This window comes from Callithrix jacchus, chromosome X (assembly GCF_049354715.1).
Source record: "Callithrix jacchus isolate 240 chromosome X, calJac240_pri, whole genome shotgun sequence".
Taxonomy (NCBI): domain Eukaryota; kingdom Metazoa; phylum Chordata; class Mammalia; order Primates; family Cebidae; genus Callithrix; species Callithrix jacchus.
The window spans coordinates 12809821-12829970 of NC_133524.1; the positions used below are offsets into that span (position 1 = coordinate 12809821).

At 39.7% G+C, this 20150-nt stretch overlaps 1 protein-coding gene across 18 annotated transcripts in view; it reads left to right on the forward strand.

Annotated features, from left to right (window-relative positions):
* The window catches only part of FRMPD4 (FERM and PDZ domain containing 4), a 908838-nt gene that overhangs the window by 773017 nt on the left and 115671 nt on the right, over positions 1-20150 (forward strand). For all 18 annotated transcript variants that reach the window (XM_078363746.1, XM_078363741.1, XM_078363745.1 and 15 more), the window contains one exon: positions 3247-3349. In XM_078363746.1, coding sequence (XP_078219872.1) covers positions 3247-3349 — 103 coding nt within the window. The remainder of the gene's footprint in view (positions 1-3246; positions 3350-20150) is intronic.

A 20150-nucleotide genomic window follows, 5' to 3' on the forward strand; every position in this document is an offset into this window, starting at 1 on the left:
TGAGGCCAGAAATTTGAGACCAAACTGGCCAACATGGCAAAATCCCATCTCTACTAAAAAGACAAAAAATTAGCCAAGCATGGTGGCACTTGCCTGCAGTCCCAGCTACTTGGGAGACTGAGACATGAGAATCACTTGAACCCAGGAAGGGGAGGTTGCAGTGAGCTGAGATTGCACTACTGTACTCTAGCCTGGGCAACAGAGTGAGATCCTGTCTCAAAAAAAAAGAGAGAGAGCGTTTTCTCCAAGTAGGTGTGACCTTTTCCACCTGAGTCCCATGATGAACACATGAGGCAACAGGCCCACAGTGGGGAGCCAAGTACAGCCCTATCTGCAGTTTGGTATGGAACTGTCCAGCTAAGCCAGGCTGAAATCGGCCATTCTGCGGTTGCCCTGAAGACCCATAAGCATGAGAAGAAATGATCACTGGACACCTATTGAGCTTTGGGGTGATTTGTTATACAGCAAATGCTGACTAATATGGTACAGGTTAAATCTTTAAAATTCTACAACATCAGATATGAATGTACTTTCCCTTGATCATTCACATTAGAGTATACAGATGTTCCACTGTCAACACAGCTGAATACAATGGACTATGATACAATCAGCTGAAGTGGGCTGTTTTTGTCTTTGCAGAAACAATGTGCTTTTATTATTTATTTATTATATATGTATTTATATGCTTACTGTAATGAACTCATATTGGATTTATTTTCATAAAAAAAGGAAATTATCTTCCATGTCCTTTCTTTCCAGGATTTTGCAAATCAGTAACAGAGTTCAGCAGTAAAGTACTACACTTGGGAGCACAGACTGCCATCAGACTGCCTGAGTCTGACTCCTACCTCTGCCCCTTTTTAGACTTTTTAGCTTCCATGTGAAATTCCCTGCATTTCAGTTTGATGTAACTTCTCAGAGTAGTGTCTACCTTGTAGGGCTATGGAGAGGATACAGTAAATTAGAAGAGTGCCAGGTACATCCTGGTCTTTCTGTGGATGTTTATTTTTCTTGTTATCATTATTTAACTCTAAAAAGTTTGGCCAGTTGAGTCTCTCAATTAAGGGAAACAAAGCCAACTAGCGTCCTGGTATGGATGTTTAAATTTGATTTAATTTTTTATTTTTCATTATTTTGACATAATATGCCCCAGGGCAAGCACCCCGAATAATTAATCACTTTAGACTTGTGTTATCTGCTAAAGTTTTTTATTTCATTAAATATAGATCATATTTTAGTTCTCTGTGTAGGATTGTTGAGCTTGACACAATTGAGAATTCTCAAAACAGATTTGTTGCTTCTTTTGTTAACATGCTTTGTAAAACAAAAATAGAAACAATGTAGATAGTATAGAAGAGAAAGTAAAAAAAAAAAAAAACCTGAATTTCTACTACCAAGAGATAGCCATTATTGATGTAGACAGAGGTAATATGTACAGTAGAGATAATTCCATGCATACACAAGCACACATATGTATTACATATCAGATAATACATTTTATACATACATAAAACATATGTAGATGTGTGTGTATGTACACACATTTTTCCTAAATGGAATAATATTTGACATGCTGTTTTATAATATTGGGATACTCTAATACCTCTGATTATGAGATTCTCCAGAGTATGTGTCTTCCCAGGAACTGAATGGAGATTCAGAGTCTTATTTTTCTTTTTTTTTTTGTTTTATCTCACTGTTCCTACAACCTCTCTCCTTCTTTGCCCTCAATTCTCCTTAGCTTCAAAGACACTAATACCTACTGTTATACAATTTTGAGAAGAGCAGAAAAAAAGTAAAAACAAAGGTCAAAGAGTACTATTTCCTGTTATTTTTATGAGTGAAATTGCTGATCATACAAACTGTGTCTATCATAAAAATGACTCTACAGAAGTACCAAGTGATTTCAGTGCGTGACTAGATTTTCTATAGTAGGCAATCCAGACTTCAAAGTGAAGACCTTGAGACAGTTCTCTTGAAGTATGCCACTCTTTTGTATTTTGGATGGGACAGTGTGTTGCTTCTCCAGAATTCTTGATTAAAGTTGCTTGATTAGACAAGAATAGTTTCATTTGATCAAAAAGCATAGGTCAAATGTAAGAGTATGTTAATCTGAAAGTGGCTTTCTTATTAGAATAGGTAACATTCATCCTTCAGTTACTTTGAAAATGTTTTGTATTTGACCAGCATTTGATTTCTTACCACTTGTTTGACTAAATTTGAGTGATTGCTTGCACATAATTTAATACTTACAGTAAGTTTCCCAAGTGGTTTTTCTGAATTCCTTATGCATGCAAACACTGAATCCCACATCTGTAAAATGACTATTTTCTATCACTAATACGAGGACATGTTAAGGTTCCTCTACTCTCTTACTTTGCAGAAGGAAGACAAATTTATGCTACAGCTTAAGTGACATATATGCCTAGTGTCTGGGTGGGTAGAAAACAACTGAATTACTTTCAGTTCCATGTTCTGGTTATGACGCGCTCATTTCAATTACTAAATGAAGTAATAGCAATAATATTTGAAAGATAACGTTTCAGCTACACCTATCACCCGGTGTCAGACCTGTGGAAATATAGTTAAAATTATAGTACCATATGCTGCCATATCAATATTTGGGAGGTAATCGCACATATAGAGCTCAATCCAGGTAACTGTTTTTAGGTCTTACTTGAATACTGATGTGATTTTAAGTTCATGTGTCAAGAGACCTGGCGGTGACTAGGTTCTGAATTCCAGGAGCAAGTTCGAAGGAGACACTGGCCATTCTAAACTTGTAACAGTCCAAGCTAAGATCTAGACTTACCTTCAAGTCAAATCTTTAACCTGTGCGAACCTCGATTATCTCATTATATGGAAGGGATTATAGTATTCAGTAAAGTTACTAGGCCAAGAATTTAACCCATTGCCTTGTGCTTGCAAGAAATGAATTATCTCACCCGGCATCCCTGCAGGGTAACAAGATCCCCAGGTGATTCACCATAAAGTGTGAGAAGCGCTGCTAGACTGAGTCTCGACCTTGCTTGTAAAGTTTTAGAAAAATGTGGATGCCTGGGTCGGGCATCCCTTGGTCAGGGTACAGCCTGGGCCTCAGAAATATCCAAAAAACACCCAAGTGTGGTTGTGTTTCGGTTTTGCTGATAGCACCATTTGCTCACAGTGAATCACGATCAGGGGAGGAGGCTTAGGATGGGTTGCCAATGTTTTTCTTACCTGTGCTTCATTCTCCTTTGTCTCCAGGTGGCCCCTCGGAAGGCAAGCTGATCCCCGGAGATCAGATTGTAATGATTAATGATGAACCGGTCAGTGCTGCACCCAGAGAGCGGGTCATCGATCTGGTCAGGTGGGTCACTCATTCATCTGTGTCCTGTCTGCCTTGAAGGCTGCTGCACAGCTCTGAGATCTGAACTAGCAGAGGAAGAGCCTCCTGTGGGACAATTTAGGACAGAAACACAAGCCAACACATTCACATCATTGAAAATGCTGCTGTCACTGACCTGTAGTATAAAAACACAGGCTCCATAAACAAAAATACCTCATTGTCCACTCTCTGTTAACATTGAGGGTACATATGCTTCAGTTGAAAATTTTTTATGACTCCTATATCCAAAGGTTGCATTTTATTCCTTCCAGAATTACTAACACATTAATTTTTCGTAATCAGGGGGATCAAAATGCAATACTTGAATTCACCATAAATGATGAGTAATTTTATATACGTAATCCCATGGATATACAAACATACAGTTCACTGATACTTCATATTTGACTAAGCGCTTCATTACTGAATTTTGAGATTATCTAATGTGGCGATAGGATGATTAGGTCAAGGCTAAGAGTTTATAAAACACACTTGGTTTCTTGGTTTAGTTTTATTGTAGATATAAGTACTTTGTTATGTGATATTCTTAATGGGGCACCAGAAAATGTGTTTTATGTTAAAAGTATTGGTCAGGAACCCCCTTAGAAGCCCACTGGAGTTATACTTCCTTACTGAATTTACAGAAAAAGAGATCTTTACAAGTTTTCCAGATGAAGAAGCTGGGCCTATCATATGAATGGATTCATTCATGCTATGGGAATGTTAAGAAATAAGGAGACATGACATTTGTCTTTCATAAAGTGATATTTTCAACCAAGATTGAAGCCAAAGCTGAGGTTATCAGAACACTTTTCACTGAAGAGGGGATTTCCTAACATTTATGCTCACTCATTACAAAAAGTATTAGGTTGGTGCAAAAGTAATTGTGATTTTTGCCATTACTTCCAATCGCAAAAACAGCAGTTACTTTTGTACCAACCTAATCCATCTGTACTTTGGGAAAGAGGTTAAGTGGATTATTTCTGGGATCTTTCAGAGAAAGTTTTTTCTCAAGCCTAGTTCAGCTTTTGCTTCACAAAGAGGTTCTGGAGGGTCAAGAACTCTTGGAAGAACTGGGAGAGGGGCAAAAAGAGAAATAGAAAGAGAAGGCACTCACTTTTAGTATAAGCAGTCATCCCAGTTTTAGCATTTAAAAGGCCCATATCCCAGGAAAACCCCTTCAGTCCTGGAATAGTTGGTCATTGCTATGGTCTAAATGTTAATGTCCCCCCAAAATTTATATGTTAGAACCTAATACCCAATATGATTTGTATTAAGAAATGGGGCCTTTAGGGAAGTGATTAAGTCATGCGGTCTCTGCCATCATGAATGGGATTAGTATCCTCATAAAAGTTTGAAGAGAATTGCCTTGCTCCTTCTTCCATGTAAAGACACAGTGACAAAATGCCATCTTTGAGTAATGGGGCCTTTACCAAACACCAGATCTTCTGGAAGATCTTGGACTTCACTTCCTCCAGAACTGTGAGAAATTAATTTCCATTATTTGTAAATTACCCAGTGTAAGGTATTTTGTTATAGCACCTCTACCAGACTAAGACAGTCACTCTATTTCAGTCTGGGCTTAATGGTCACTCTACTTCATCTGGGCTTAGTTCCCAGATGACTAGAAAAGTCATACCCTTACTTCTGGGGCATCCAGATCTCCAAAGAATGGTCTTACTCAGGAGCAGACACTGAGACTTGTGTCATATTCACTGTGCATCAGGAACAAGATCTGGGAACATCTCCAATCTTTCTATGGACAAGGGGAGCCAGAACAGGGAAAGATTCTGTATGTAAGAGCCCTTGGGAGGGAGCACCAGTGTTCATTTGGAATAACTTCTCTCTTGAGATGCGTGTGGGTGCCAGCAGGGGCACACCTCATCTAGACAGGCTCTGAACCTTCTATTAGCCTGCATCCTGGAGTGCCATGTTTGGGCTTGATGGCAGAAGTTGCGTGGACATTTTGTTGTCCCCTAGGTGTGCACCTCTGAGATTAGTACTATTGATATCTGTGCTTGGAGGATGTTAGAAGAAATAAAATGTCTGTGTTTAGGTTGGCTGTGATTTAATTGCCTGCTGCGGGACAGTGACAGAGAAAAACCTATCTGAAAGTGTGATCATTTCCTAGCAATTCTTCCAGGGACACGTAAAAAGATTATTTACAAAAAAGATATTTTCTTTCTGGTTTAATGCTTGTAGAAGAAAATGGCATATCTGTAAACAAAGCACTCTCTGTAGAACTTTACATATAATAAAAAGAGCCAGTTAAAAGAGAGGATGGCAAACAGTTCCAAGTTCAAATCCAGCCTGCCACATGTTTTTGTAAAGTTCCTCAGCTAAGAAAGGTAGGGTTTTTTAACCATTTTTTAAAAGTTGAAAAATATATTTTGTGAGACATGGAAATCATATAAAATTCAGATTTTAGTATCCATAAATATTTTGGTGGGTATAGCTATGTTTGCTCATTTACATTTGATAAATATCTGTTTTCCTACTACAATAGCAGAGTTGAGTAGTTAGTTGCAACAGAAACTATCTGGCTCACAACCTTTTCACTCTTATTAAACCACAGTGTTAAAATAATGTCTCACTAATGAAAATGAGCACGCATTAGAAAATATTCCTATGCCTTCCCAGAAGCTTAGTCATCTGTCTGCCATAATGTGAACTAACCTAAACATTTAACTCTTGTAAAATAATCCCCTTTTTACTGGGCCCCTCAGCTGATACATGTTTTGATGTCTCTATCTTACACAAGATAAATTCCCTTTCTGTATAATAAAAAAAATCCTGTTTTCTGAGCCACTAAGGAAATTGGGAAAAACACTCATCATTTTGATAACACTGTAAATTTCTCTCTTTAAAAATTGGCATCCATTTACTGGCTTTAGTGATGTAGTCCTGTTTTGTTCCTTTTACCCCATCACAGCATGTGTTCATGGATCATTTTTTGTTTCCAGATACATTTGTTTCTTGGTGGATTATTTTTCTTATCATTGGGTTACTCTATTATAGAAAAGTATTCTTTTCTTGAGAAAATGAAAAAATTTCACAGAAACCAATTTGCTGCTATACTAACGACATTTTGGTTTTTCATGTAGTCTCGAAAAGCTATAATTGCTGCACTGAAATTAGATGAGTTCTGTTCACTTCATAGTCTTCTAAGTTGTTAACTCTAACTCAGACTTTATAGTGTTTGAGGAGCAAAATATTTGAAGAATCCATGCCCTTTACAAATTACCGTATCTTTCTTCTTTAAAAGTATCTAAGAATGACTTTCTTTTCACAATTAGACTAATTACCTTGAAGCACTCTCCAAAATTTTATTTTTAAAAAGTAAGGAGTATTACTTCCCGTAGAATCATTATGAATTGTGCCCTGCCTTCCCACTCCCAAGGCTGCCTGGCCCAATTAAATTCATTTGACTTCCACAAAGAAGTATTGAGAATTAACAAACATCATGTAAGGCACTGAGCATATATAGATACATAGGCATAATTCTTGCCCTTGAGGAGAAGAATTCTAATTAATTTCCCTATATTTATGACAGGACAAGGCTGTTGACGAGGGTAGTATTTGGTAGGAATGTTTGGTGGAGATGGATGGTGCGTTAAAGGGTGTTATTGATGGTGGTAAAGAGTAGCCATCAATGCGAAGTGGAAGAGCAGGTTTATGCATGAGAAGGGAGTTGTAAAATAGATGTTTCCTTTGACCCTGAAAACCCCAGACCTTCCTGATGAACACTCACTTTCCAACCTGCAGATATTAAAAAAATCCATTGCCTAGGTGGCTGTCCTGAATCACAACCTCAAAATTTGGTCCTTCAAGGCAGCAACATAAATCTACTAGCTCCTGTTAGACTGAGTGCAGGAACCTTTTTGGATTAGAGATGCAATTGGGAACCTGGTAAATGCCATAGAGTTTTCCCTCCATCCAGAAAGACCCACATGTATACAAAGTTCTGCATACAATATTAGAATGGTTTTGATCCCCTAAAGTTAGTCCCAGTTTTAGAGCGGGAGCAGCAGACTCTGAGAACGCTGTCTCCCTTCTTCCCCCTTCCTCAGCACCAGATGCTAACATTGAAGAGTCAAGCACATAAACAACTTGATCTTATCCTTTTCTATCAGGGAAGTTGAAGTGGAAAATTGCCAATCCCATAATAAGAAGGTACAATGGTCAAACTGGAGACTAATTCCCCTTTCTCCCAACATCTGTAATAGGGCAGCTAACTATCCCTCCATCTGCCTTCTGCCACTACTTACGTTGATTATTCCTGCTGATCTAATTGATGAGCAGTGTTATAGCTATGGCTATTTATCTACAGAGGGTTGCTCACATCTGTCAGACATGTCACCCTTCTGTTACTAATACCCTGGGAATTGGAGAGCTTTGCTGGGTAGCAATAGTGTTCTTTCAATAAGAAAGTAACTGTAATAAGAAATACGAATAAATGATAGGGGAGTGACATTAACAAGGTGGCAAAATGAGGTTCCCCACAGGTATCCCCCACAGCAACTATAATCTGGCAGCCACCTATGGACAAAAGTGGCTTTGTGGGAGTTTTGAGATCCAAGTTGGTCACTAAACCCTGGTGCAGCCCAAGACCAAGGAGGGCCATTTTGAGAAGGCAGACCCACCGAGGCCTTGGTGGCAGACTTACTAACTATGATCCCAAATACAGACCCAGAAACAACCACATCCCCCCGTGGAGTCGGCTACAGTCCTATTTGGCCTTGGTCCTACAAGGGACCTACAAAGAGTCATACCTACTTGGGCCTTGGGTAATAGATCTGCTGCTGACCTTGGCCCCATTTGTAGACCCTGAAGTGGCTTGTGACCAAGCTCCAGCCTCTCTCAGCCATCGTCTGGGAGCAGTCCCATCTGTCCAGGGACCTGCTGGGAAACAGGCCAGTTCATACCCCCAGAGGTAGGCCTGTACCTTCTGAAACATCCGTGTAATTCAGCTCCAGCCTCTCAGCCATAATCTAGGAGCAGTGAGGCCCACCCAGAAATCCTCTAGGACGCATATTCATTTGTGTCCCCTCAGGCAAGACTACTGATCTCTATCTGAATGTGGATCCTCAAGTGGCCCTATAACCTGGGTCTAGCTCCTCTCAGCCATGGTCAGGGAGTGGTCCTGCCTGTCCAGGGATCCAGAAGGAGACAGGTTTGTCTGTGCCCTAGAGGCACAATTGCCAACCTTGATTCAACTGCAGATCCCGAAACAGCCCTGAAACTCAATTTCAGCCACTCTCATCTGCTGTTCAGGAGCAGTCCTGCCTCCTTGACCCCACCCAGGGACCTGCCGAGTCAAATGCCCATTTGTGTCACCACAGACAGGCCTGCCAGCCTTGGTCCAACTACAGATCTTAAAGCAGCACTGTGATCCAGCCCCAGCCTTTGCACAGCCACAGTCCTTCCCACCCAGGAAACCATGAGGAGGCATGTCCATCTGTGTCCACAGAAGCAGGCCTGTGGATCTTGGTCTTGACTGTGGACCCTGAAGTAGCCCTATAACTCATTTCCAGCCCCTCTCAGCCACAGTCCAGGACCAATTCTTCTTACTAAGAAACCCACCCAGTGGTCCAGCAGTAACCCTCCCAGGGATCTGGTGGAAGCCACAATGATCTGTATACCTAGCACAGGCCCATGATCTATGGAAACTTGTCCTAGTACCAGCCCAGTTAATGAGTAACCTAGAAGTATTCCAGTCCACTCAGGGAGGAGATAGGATCCATGTTCTCCCAAGGCTCTCCCATTGCAAGATCCCATTACAGATCTAGCAGTAGTCACATACTCTACCTCTACAGTAATGGAAGAGGCAATTTCATCAGTCAACAAGAGGTCTTTACCTGCTAAAACCAGTGTATAAAGACCAGCTTATAAAGACTGGAAGAGGGCCAGTTATGGTGACTCACATCTGTAATGCCAGTACTTTGGGAGGCCAAGGCAGGTGGATCTCTTGAGATCAGGAGTTTGAGACCTGCCTGGTCAACATGGTGACACTCAGTCTCTACTAAAAAAAAAAAAATTCACCTGCTGTGGTGGTGTGAACCTGTAGCCCCTGCTACTCTGGAGGCTGAGGTGCAATGATCACTTGAACCCAGGAGGCAGAGGTTGCAGTCAGCCAAGATCACACCACTCTACTGTAGCCTGGGCAACAGAGCCAGACCTTATTTCAAAAAAGGAAAGGAAAAGAGAGGAGAGAAGAGGGGAGGGGAGGAGAGGAGAGAACCATTAAAAAGGACCTAACATAAATCATAGAGCTAGAGGATACAATGACAAAACTGAACATTTTAATAGCTTCAACAGAAGACTCAATTATGCAACAGAATCAGTGAATGTGAAGATAGGCTATTTGAAATTGCCCATTTAGAGGAACAGAAAGTAAAAAGAATCAAAAAGAGTAAAGGAAGCATACAGAACCTATGAGATACCATTAATTGAATGAATATATGCATTATGGGAATGTTAGAAGGAGAAAAGGAAAAAAGGGAAGAAAACTTATTTAAAGAAACAATAGCTGAAATGTCCCAAATCTTGAAGGGATATGGACATCCAGATTTATACAAATCAAAGGATCTCAAGGACAATCAATTCAGACTGCTCTAAGCCACATTATAACTAAATTGTCAAAAGCCAAACACAGACATAGAATTTTGAAAGCAGCAAGAGAAAAGCTACTTGTCACATACAAGAAAACCCTTATAAAACTATCAGTGGATTGCTCACCAGAAACCTTGCAGGCCAGGAGTGGATTATATATTCAAAATGCTGAGAAAAACTGCCAACCAAGAATACTTAGCCAAGGGCAGTGGTACCTACCTGTAGTCTCAGCTATTTGGGAGGCTCAGGCTAGAGGATTGCTTGAGCCCAGGAGTTTGAGACCAGCCTGGGCAACACATTGAAATCCCATCTCAAAAAAAGAATACTAGGCCAGGCACAGTGGCTCAAGCCTGTAATCCCAGCACTTTGGGAGGCTGAGATGAGTAGATCATGAGGTCAAGAGATTGAGACCATCCAGGTCAACATGGTGAAACCCCATCTCTACTGAAAATACAAAACATTAGCTGGGCATGGTGGCATGTGCCTGTAATCCCAGCTACTCAGGAGGCTGAGGCAGGAGAATTGCCTGAACCCAGGAGGCGGAGGTTGCAGTGAGCCGAGATTGTGCCATTGCACTCCAGCCTGGGTAGCAAAAGCAAAACTCCGTCTCAAAAAAAAAAAGAATACTATGCCCAACAAAGCTGTCCTTCAGAAATAAAAGAGAGAGAAAGATATTCCTAGATAAACAAAAGCTGAAGGAGTTCATTGCCACTATATCTGCCTTAGAAGAAATGCTACAGGGAGTTCTTCAAGTTGAAATGAAAGGATGCTAAGTAACTACCTGAAAACATATGAAAGTATAAATTTCAGTGATAAAGGAACTACATAGTTAAATTCAGAGTACTCTAATACTGCAATGGTAGTATATAAATCACTTTTAACTATAGTATGAAAGTTAAAAGACAAAAGTATTAAAAAATAACTACAGCTACAACTTGTTAATGAAAATATAATATGTGAAGTATAATTTTGGGGGGAGGGAGAATTAAAAGTGTGGAGTTTTGTATACAATTGAAATTAGGTTGTTATCAGCTTAAAATTAACTGTTATAACCATAAGGTGTTTTATGTAAGCCTCTTGGTAACCACAAAAAAAAAATATTAGTAGATACATAAAAGATAAAGGAATCAAAGTATATATTAAAAAATATTAACAAATCACAGGGGAACACAGGAAGAGAGGAAGAAAGTGACAAAGGCACTACAAAACAGCCTGAAAAGAATTAACAAAATAACAATAGTCAAACAATAGTTAGTTTGTTCAATAGATAGTTTGATAATACTCAAACCTTTCTATAATAGGAACTGTAGAAGGAGAAGAAAGACAAAAGGGGCCAGAAAGCATATCTTTAAAAATAATTGCTGACAAATGAGATTACATCAAGCTAACAGCGTCTGCACAGCAAAGGGTACAGTCAACAAGATAAAAAGACAGCTCGTAGGATGGGACAAAATATTTGCAAACTATTCATCTGACAAGGCATTAATAATAATAATATATAAGGAGCTCAAATAGCTCAATAGGAAAAAAAGAATAGTCCAGGTGAGCCGAGATCGCGCCATTGCACTCCAGCCTGGGTAACAAGAGCGAAACTCCGTCTCAAAAAAAAGAATAGTCCAATTAAAAGTGGGCAAAAGATCTGAATAGACATTTCTCAAAAGAAGACATAGAGATGACCAACAGGTATGTAAAAAATGGTCAACATCACTAATCACCAGAGAAATACAAATCAGAATCACTATGAGATATCATCTCACTGCCGTTATTGCCTGGCTTTTATTAAAAGACAGGCAATAGCAGATGCTGGAGAGGACATTAAGAAAAGGAACCCTCATACCATCAGTGTTGGTGGGTATGTAAACTAGTACAGCTACTAGGAAATACAATATGGAGGTTCCTCAAAAAGCTACTAGATATATATTCAAAATAAAGGAAATCAATACATCAAAGAGATATCTATACTCTCATGTTTACTGCAGCACTATTCACAATAGCCAAAATATGAAATCAACCTAAATGTTCATCAATGGATGAATGGATAAAGAAAATGAATGTAATATATATACACAGTGGAATATTATTCAGCAATAAAAATAGAAATCCTTTATTTGCAGCAACATGGATGGAACTCCAGGTCATTAGGTTAAGTGAAATAAGCCAGACACAGAAAGACAAATTTTTATTCATATGTGGCAGCTTAAAAAATGGATCTCAGGAAGTTAGAGAGTAGTTGATAGTTGCCGGTGGCCAGAACGGTGCAGTGGAGGGAGGGATAGGGAGATTGACAAATGGGTCCAAAAATACAATTAGATGAATAAATAAGACCTAGAGTTTTATAGATCAGTGGAGTGACTACAGTTAATAGTAATAGATTGTATATTTCAAAATAGCTAGGAGAGAATTATTCAAGTGTTTCCAATATAAAGAAAAGTTAAATGTTTAAGATGATAGCTATCCCAATTACCCTGATTTGATCATTACTCATTATATGAATATATCAAGATATTACATGCACCCCCAAAATATATACATCTATTATGTATCAATGAAAGAAGTTTATTAAAAAATTATAATAGTGGAAAACTTTTCCGTTGTGGGGATAGATAGCAACACTTAGTTATAGGAAGCATATAGATTTCCAAATCAAATTTAATCCAAAGGCTGGACATGGTGACTCACACCTGTAATCCCAGCATTTTGGGAGGCCAAAGTGGGAGAATCACTTGAGGCCAAGAGTTTAAGACCAGCCTGATCAACATAGTGAGAACTTCTTACTACAAAAAAAAAAATTAAATTAGCTGGGTGTGGTGATACACACCTGTAGTTCCAACTACTCTAGAGGCTGAGGCAGGAAAATTACTTGAGCCCAGGAGTTAAGGCTGCAGTGAGCTATGATGGCACCACTGCACTGCAGCCGGGGTTACAGAGAGAGATCCTGTCTCAAAAATGAAATCAAATCAAATGAATCCAAAGAGGAGTACACCAAGACATATATTAATCAAACTACCAAAAATCAAAGACAAAGAAAACATTTTGAATGCAGCAAGAAACTAGAAACACGTCATGTTAAAAGGAGTGCCAATACAACTGTCAGCAGATTTCTCAGCAGAAACCCTACAAATCAGGACCTTAGTGGTCGAAAGCAGGCCAAGTCTAATGATGTGGCACATTAAGTTTTTCTTACTTGGTGGGCCCAACAAATGACAGAGCTATAATTGGGCTTTAGAACCTAAGTCTTACCTTGTATGCCCAGTAGACATACTCCATTTTTGGAATATACACAAGTAGTGTGTCTCCTATCCCAGGATTGCTAAGCAGTTGCCTTGATAGTAGGGAATTCTCAGGAGTACCTGCTTATTGCATTCGGTGGGAGATTGGCAAAATAATTCAGAGCAAAGTAGACCATTTAGAAGGGATCCATGTAAAAATTAGATCTCAGCACACCTGTCTTTTTATCAGTCCCTCCTCATCAGAATTATAATGGAAAGTCAAATCAGGTCATGTTCCGGGGCACTCTGTCTGCAGAAAAATATATTAGAAAGATCACCTTCCTGCCTAATGTTGGCTGAACTTAGGTGCATCATGATGCTGCTTAGTAAAATAACAAAGCAGGGCCAGGTACACTGGCTCACGCCCATAATCCCAGCACTTTGGGAGGCCAAAGGGGGTAGAACATGAGGTCAGGAGTTTGAGAGCAGCCTGGACAACATAGTGAAACCCTGTCTCTACTAAAAATACAAAGATTAGCAGGGCATGGTGGCACGTGCCTATAGTCGCAGCTACTTGGGAGGCTGAGGCAGGAGAATCACTTGAACCTGGGAAGCAGAGGTTGCTGTAAACTGAGATTACACAATTGCACTCCAGCTTGGGCGACAGAGTGAGACTTTGTCTCAAAAAAAAAAAAAAAAAAAAAAGGCTATCTACCAAGCATCTGACACATAAAATATGCACAGCATTGCATGTATAATATAATAAGGCCTTATTATATTAAGATCAGCAAGCAGCTCCAGAAACAGCTCTGTGGTATGCTGACACTACAAATTGTAATCTCACCTTATACCTACATGCAGTGTCCATGTTTTCTGATCATTGCAAATTATAGCGTCTGAGGAGAAAGAGGCTGGTGATCCTAGAAAATGGAAAGCGTGAGGAAACATTGTAAAAAGGCTAAAGTTAAAAAAGGGATTTGGGAGCATAGTTTATAAAAGCTATAATGATATTGTAATGATGGAAATTAATAAGAAAAATGGCTTCACCCAAATTATCGTAATGTCCTTAGATTTTGTTAATGACCATATCCTACTCACTTACTAAGTCTGTTGACTACTGTAGATGCTTTTCTACAACTCATGTATGGAAAATGAATGTTAAAGATTAAAGAATCAGAATAAATTTTAAATTAGGGCTTGTTTTCAATGATCTCATATGGTTGACACTACTGAATGTCTTAACATCTTATATTAAGAAAAAAATGGAAGGAGGTAATTATTGGACCAATGCCATGTTCTGTTCATCCTTTGGAACTACAAATTTGCAAATGATTTTTCTATAAGTAGATGAAAAGGCAAAAAGAAGTCATGTTGGTGAGGCTGTACATTTTCCTTGTGGTCAGATCATGCCCAGAACCAGAGTATAAGCCTTATTCCCTAGAGAGAATGGAGAGTTATGGGAGCTTACAGTGAAATCCGTTTTTACAGATAACACAGTGGGTGGGTGTGGTGGGCAAGCATCTCAGGCCACATACTCAGATGTGAGACAAGTGTAACATTATTTATATATTATCTATAACAATGTAATATTTATTTCAAATCCCTATTTCCGTGTATGTTCAGTTCATCCTGTTTTCCCTAGTGCTGAGTCAACCTTTAGAGAGGTTGTTTTAATGAGAGGAGGTATTGGGAGATGTGAAGTGTATCCACTCCTCGGTCACATCATCTGTCTTACCAGAACTTGCTGAGATATATTTGTAGCTACCTGTTCTGTCTTTGACTAGTCACCTAGAAAGGAAGCCAGCGTGCACCCCTTGTTCACCATTGTCAACCCTCCCTTAGCTATTTCTCTGTCATCTTGCATGCACTTGCCACTCCTGAGCCATTATGGGACGTAGAATAATCTCTGGAGTTAATTTCCTCCAGAATCGTGTCACCTGCCCAGGGTTCTGACCAGGAATGAAGGCACAGGTTGCTCTGCTCTTTACTTCTTCAAGGCTATCTAGGGGTTCCCAATTGGTTCTTCCTGGAGAATCAGCTTCTGAAAAGACAGGGAGCATGCCTGCCCTTTCACAGGCAACTATGAGTCTGGGCACTTTGCTTGTCCTGTGGTTCACCTCGTTTTCCCCATTCTTAGACTAATCCCCATTCTAGGGAGAAGTAAGATTTACTCTGATTTATGTAATACCCATCTGTATTAGTCCATGTTCATGCTGCTAATAAAGACATACCCAAGATTGAGTAATTTATAAAGAAAAAGATGTTTAATGGACTCACAGTTACACATGGCTGGAGAGACCTCACAATCGTGGCAGAAGGCGGAAGGTGAAAGGCATGTCTTACATAGTGGCACACAAGAGAGAATGAGAGCAAAGCAAAAGGGGAAACCTCTTATAAAACCATCAGATCGCATGAGACTGATTTATTGCCACAAGAACAGTACAGGGGAAACTGCCATCGTGATTCAATTATTTTCCAGCAGGTCCCTCCCACAACACATGGGAATTATGGGAGCTACAATTCAAGATGAGATTTGCATAGGGACACAGAGCCAAACCATATCAGCATCCTAGCTTACAGCTTTTACACTTAGTTTCTAAAACCTAGATATTTCTTTACTTTCTTCTGTAACAACCATTTCCTGGAGTAATGAGTGTTATATGATCCAGCTGACCAAACAGGCAAAGAAATAGAGCTGCTGTAACAGAGTAAAGGAATGAAGGATATGGGGGTGGGAGGGAAACATTGGTGACTATTTCAAAATATTGTCCTGCTACCCAATGAAAAGACGTGGGGTAGAAGTCAGAAAGATCTGAGTTCAACTTCTACCTCTGTAATGTATTAGCTGTTTGTGACTTGCACAAGAAACTTAATTTATATAATCCTCAGTTTCCTCAGCTATAACATGAAGACCTATCTTATACAATTGTTGGAAGAATTAGATAAAACACAATAAGTAAAATTCTTAGCAGAGTAAGGGCACATAGTTAGCTCTTAATAAATTTTAATCATCATTGTCCTTATCAAGATTATTATCAGCGGCATCACTGTGGCTGATTGATCATGAGCAAATTGATTAAGTCTCAGGGTCTTAGTCTCCTAGTCTATAAATGTAGCTAAGAATTTGTACTTCTAAGCCTTTGTCTCAGCATTGAATGAGATGATGTACATGAAGCACTTTGTGACCCGTAATCAGTTGGGTCATTGTGTCAGATGCTGTCATTACTGCTCTGGAAATTGCAGGGTAGGGGGTTGGAGCACAAGCCTGGGTATCCAATCAAAACCACAGAGAGGAGCCTGGGTAGAAATCCAAGACTTTCAGGATGAAGATAACTTGAAAAGCGATCAAAAAGCCCTGAGAATCAGGGTTTGTAAACACACCTAGACTCACCCTTGGGGCGATGAAACTGAGAGTTTGGCAGTGAACTTGACTTTGGGGACACATAGGTGTGCAGCAGTGTGACAACACAGTGACAGGAACAAGAGTGATTTCAGTGTTCTATCATATATGCGTGAAGGAGATGTGAAGACTCAGGGACCACTGGCATGTGCCCTACTTGGGTTGAGATTAGGTTAGGAATGACTTAAATCAGGGATGAACAAACTTTTCTCTAAAAAGGACCAGATAGTAAATATTTTAGGCTTTGTGGGCCATAAAGTCTCTGTCACAGCTTAATTCTGCCATTGTAGTGCAAAAGCAGCCATAGATGATATTAATACATAAACAAATGATTGTGGCTGTATTCCAATAAAATGTTATTTACAAAAATGGGGATGGGGAGAGGGCAAATTTAGCCTACGGGCCTTGTTTGTTGCCCTTTGGCCTGAACCAATGAAGCTTAAAGAGACCAACCTGAAGATAAGAGTACATAGAGGCAGATAAATGAAGCAGAGGGTTTTAGCTAGAAACAATAACGACAGTAAAGCAAATATTATGAACTCTCTGGCCACCTAAAATCCTTTTTGGAAAGTGGACAGAGAGGAAAAATAATAAGCAAACAAACAAATGATAAACACCACAGACATCTGTGATGACTTCCATGACCCTTTGTAATCTACCCCCCAGGGTGGCTTGTACCCATATTTTTACCCACTGGAAGGGATGTACACCTTCATTATAATCCATATAACACAATGTTATCACTATTTGCAAACTTGTCTTTCTCTGTCACAATTCTGTGTTTCCTAATGATCATGGCCAATATTAAGGTAGCTCTAACTATCTTGTAACAAACCCAAAACTACATAGAGTACCCGTCACAATAGGAGTTTGTCAATCACATGAAGTCCATAATGGGTCCTCCTGATTGGTAGACAGCTCTCCTTCAGAGGGTAATTTAGAGAACCAGCCCAGACCTTCTTCATTTTGTGACTCCTCTATCTTCAACACATAGCTCGCAGTTTGTCCTTGTCAAATTGGCAGAAGGGGAAGATGATACAAGGGTGCATGGAAGGGTTTTACAAAAGAGGTGTACAACACTTTTCCTCCCCTTCCTTTGGCAAGAAACCAGCCATATGGATGAATCTAGCTGCCCAGGTAGCTAAGCATGGTGGAGCTGTGCACCCAGGCAGTGCAGGGAGCAGTTTGGCTGAGCACACTGTCAGTCTCTGCACAGATTCTGTTTTATTAATTATGTTAGCCCTCATGCCTTCCACTGTAATCAAAATAGAATTGGAAAGAAAGAATTGTTTGCGGAAAGAACCATAAAAGTAAATTTTAATACTACCCACCTTTAAAAAGATCACTATAATTTATTTGTTATTCTCGTAATGAGATCTAAATTAGTTGATAGACTTTTCAGCGCCGTACCTGCAGAAGGTTCATTGCTCATTTCATGCTTTTGCATATGCATTGATTTTAGCCTTGACTTCATATTTTTCAAACACCTCCATCACTTCATCAGTGTTATTAAGTATATTTTCTCCATTGGCCTCATTTTTACTAACCTTTAAGTTCTCAACCTCTTTATGTCACCTTAGACTCCATTCATGAAATGAAGTATTTGCTAAATTGTTCAAATTACTATTCTGGAATTAACCTGCATTTAACCTTCCCCCATGCTGCCTAATCCAGTGTCAGATCATATACCCAGCATAATCAGAGCCACATTTATGCCCACCAACCTCTAATTTCACTTAAACTCAGTGACCTATATTTCCCCTGGGAAAATGCAGTGTTTACTGCCCTTTTGTGTGGGGTTGTATTTATGCATTATGTGCATGATTTATATATGAACTTGCAGATTAACAGCCCCCTGTCTCCTGACTGAATCCGCATCCAAGCTATGTAGTCTCCCTGAACCCCATTCTGTAGATGCAGAGATATGGGAGCTTGAAATAGACATACATCTGAAAGAGACAAGATCATGGCTTTACAGCAGGGATTTCCCAATGTGAACCTGTGACACCTTCAGGGTTCTCTTACCCTAAATGATTGGGAGGGAGGACTATAGGCACTCTGTGAGAGACCATTCATTATTGTACAGGTCTGTCCTTCAGTGGAAGGACATTTAGCATCTCTGACTCCATCCACTAATCCTGGTGGTGATCCCCAATCATTGGGGTATGCCTCCACTCTGTTGAGAACCATTGGAGACGATCACTATAAAAGCTTTACAGCTTAAACATACCATGATCAGTCGAAGATACACCTCACTGTTTTCTTGAGGATACAATTTTCAAATTCCTGTAGATGAATGGTTCCCCAATGGTGGGAATGTTCCAAAATGGCAGCACATTTATGAGATTGTTGAGAAGAGAGGAGATCTACTCTCTCCCTACCAGGAATCCAGATAATGTACTAGCAGAGACCACCATCTTCATAAATGAAATACTAAGGCAGTAGGGTTTAGTTATGAATGGGATCTTCTAAAGAGTCTTGGCTTATATGTCTATAGGATAAGGCAGAAAAGGATTCCTTGAAAAAGCAAGATACAAAAAAAAAATGGATTTTGTACTCCCTTGCCACCCTTTTGCTAGCGTGTTTTTTATAAAGTCAGAAGCTGCTGAAAGAGACACTTGAACCAAATTTTTTCTAAAAAGATAAAAGGAAGCAGCCACCATTTATTAAGCCCTCCTCTGGGCAGTATACACCAAATCCTCACACATCTCTGTGAGGGGGAGTAATTGGACTGATTTGCGGTTGAGGAAACAGGATTAGACAAGTGCTGACTGTGTACGGGATTCTATACTAGTGAGCTCTATAATTCGCTGAAAGTCAGTTGAGCAATACCTGATGAGGCCAGGAGGTAAATCGAGTGTCTATCTGTATATGTACATTCTCTTACACCGTGCTGCCACTCAGGGTGAAAGGAAGTGAATAGAGGAAAAACAAGGTGAGTTTTAGGAAAGAAACTAGTCTCACCTCTTTTCCCAGATGTAGCTCAGGGAAAGAGAGGCCCTAGCTATGATATTAAAGGTCCAAGTTGACTTTCAGAAGTCCCCTTCCAAGAACCCTTAGACAATGTGTGGGCCAGTCTGCAGTAGCTGGTGTGGATTAACCACTAGAGGACCCTTCTGAATGGTGAGAGCTGAGTAGCACTCCCTAAAACCTTGTATGACCTAGGCGAGGGGGAACATGTCCCAAGACATAACTAAGAATACATTTCCTATCAGCCTATTGGGCAGGGGCTCAGAGTAGAGATACATTCTTTAGAAAAATTAAGAAATGAGATATTTTCTACAACTAGTGTTACGGGTAAACATTTTGTACACATGATATTGTTTTGTTTTTTTAACTTAGACAAAATAAAGAAGCCTAGAAAGCAGTGACCTTTTTTTCACTCTGAAATTCATTTTGATTCCACATACAAACATAGGAGCTCATGTCTATCAAATCAGGCTTATTCCAATAAGACTTCATTTTTATTTCAACATCCTCACTTATTCACATTCGATGGAGTTTAAATTAGTCTTTATTATGGGCACCAAGTTATTTACCACCATGTAGTAGATATTAAAAA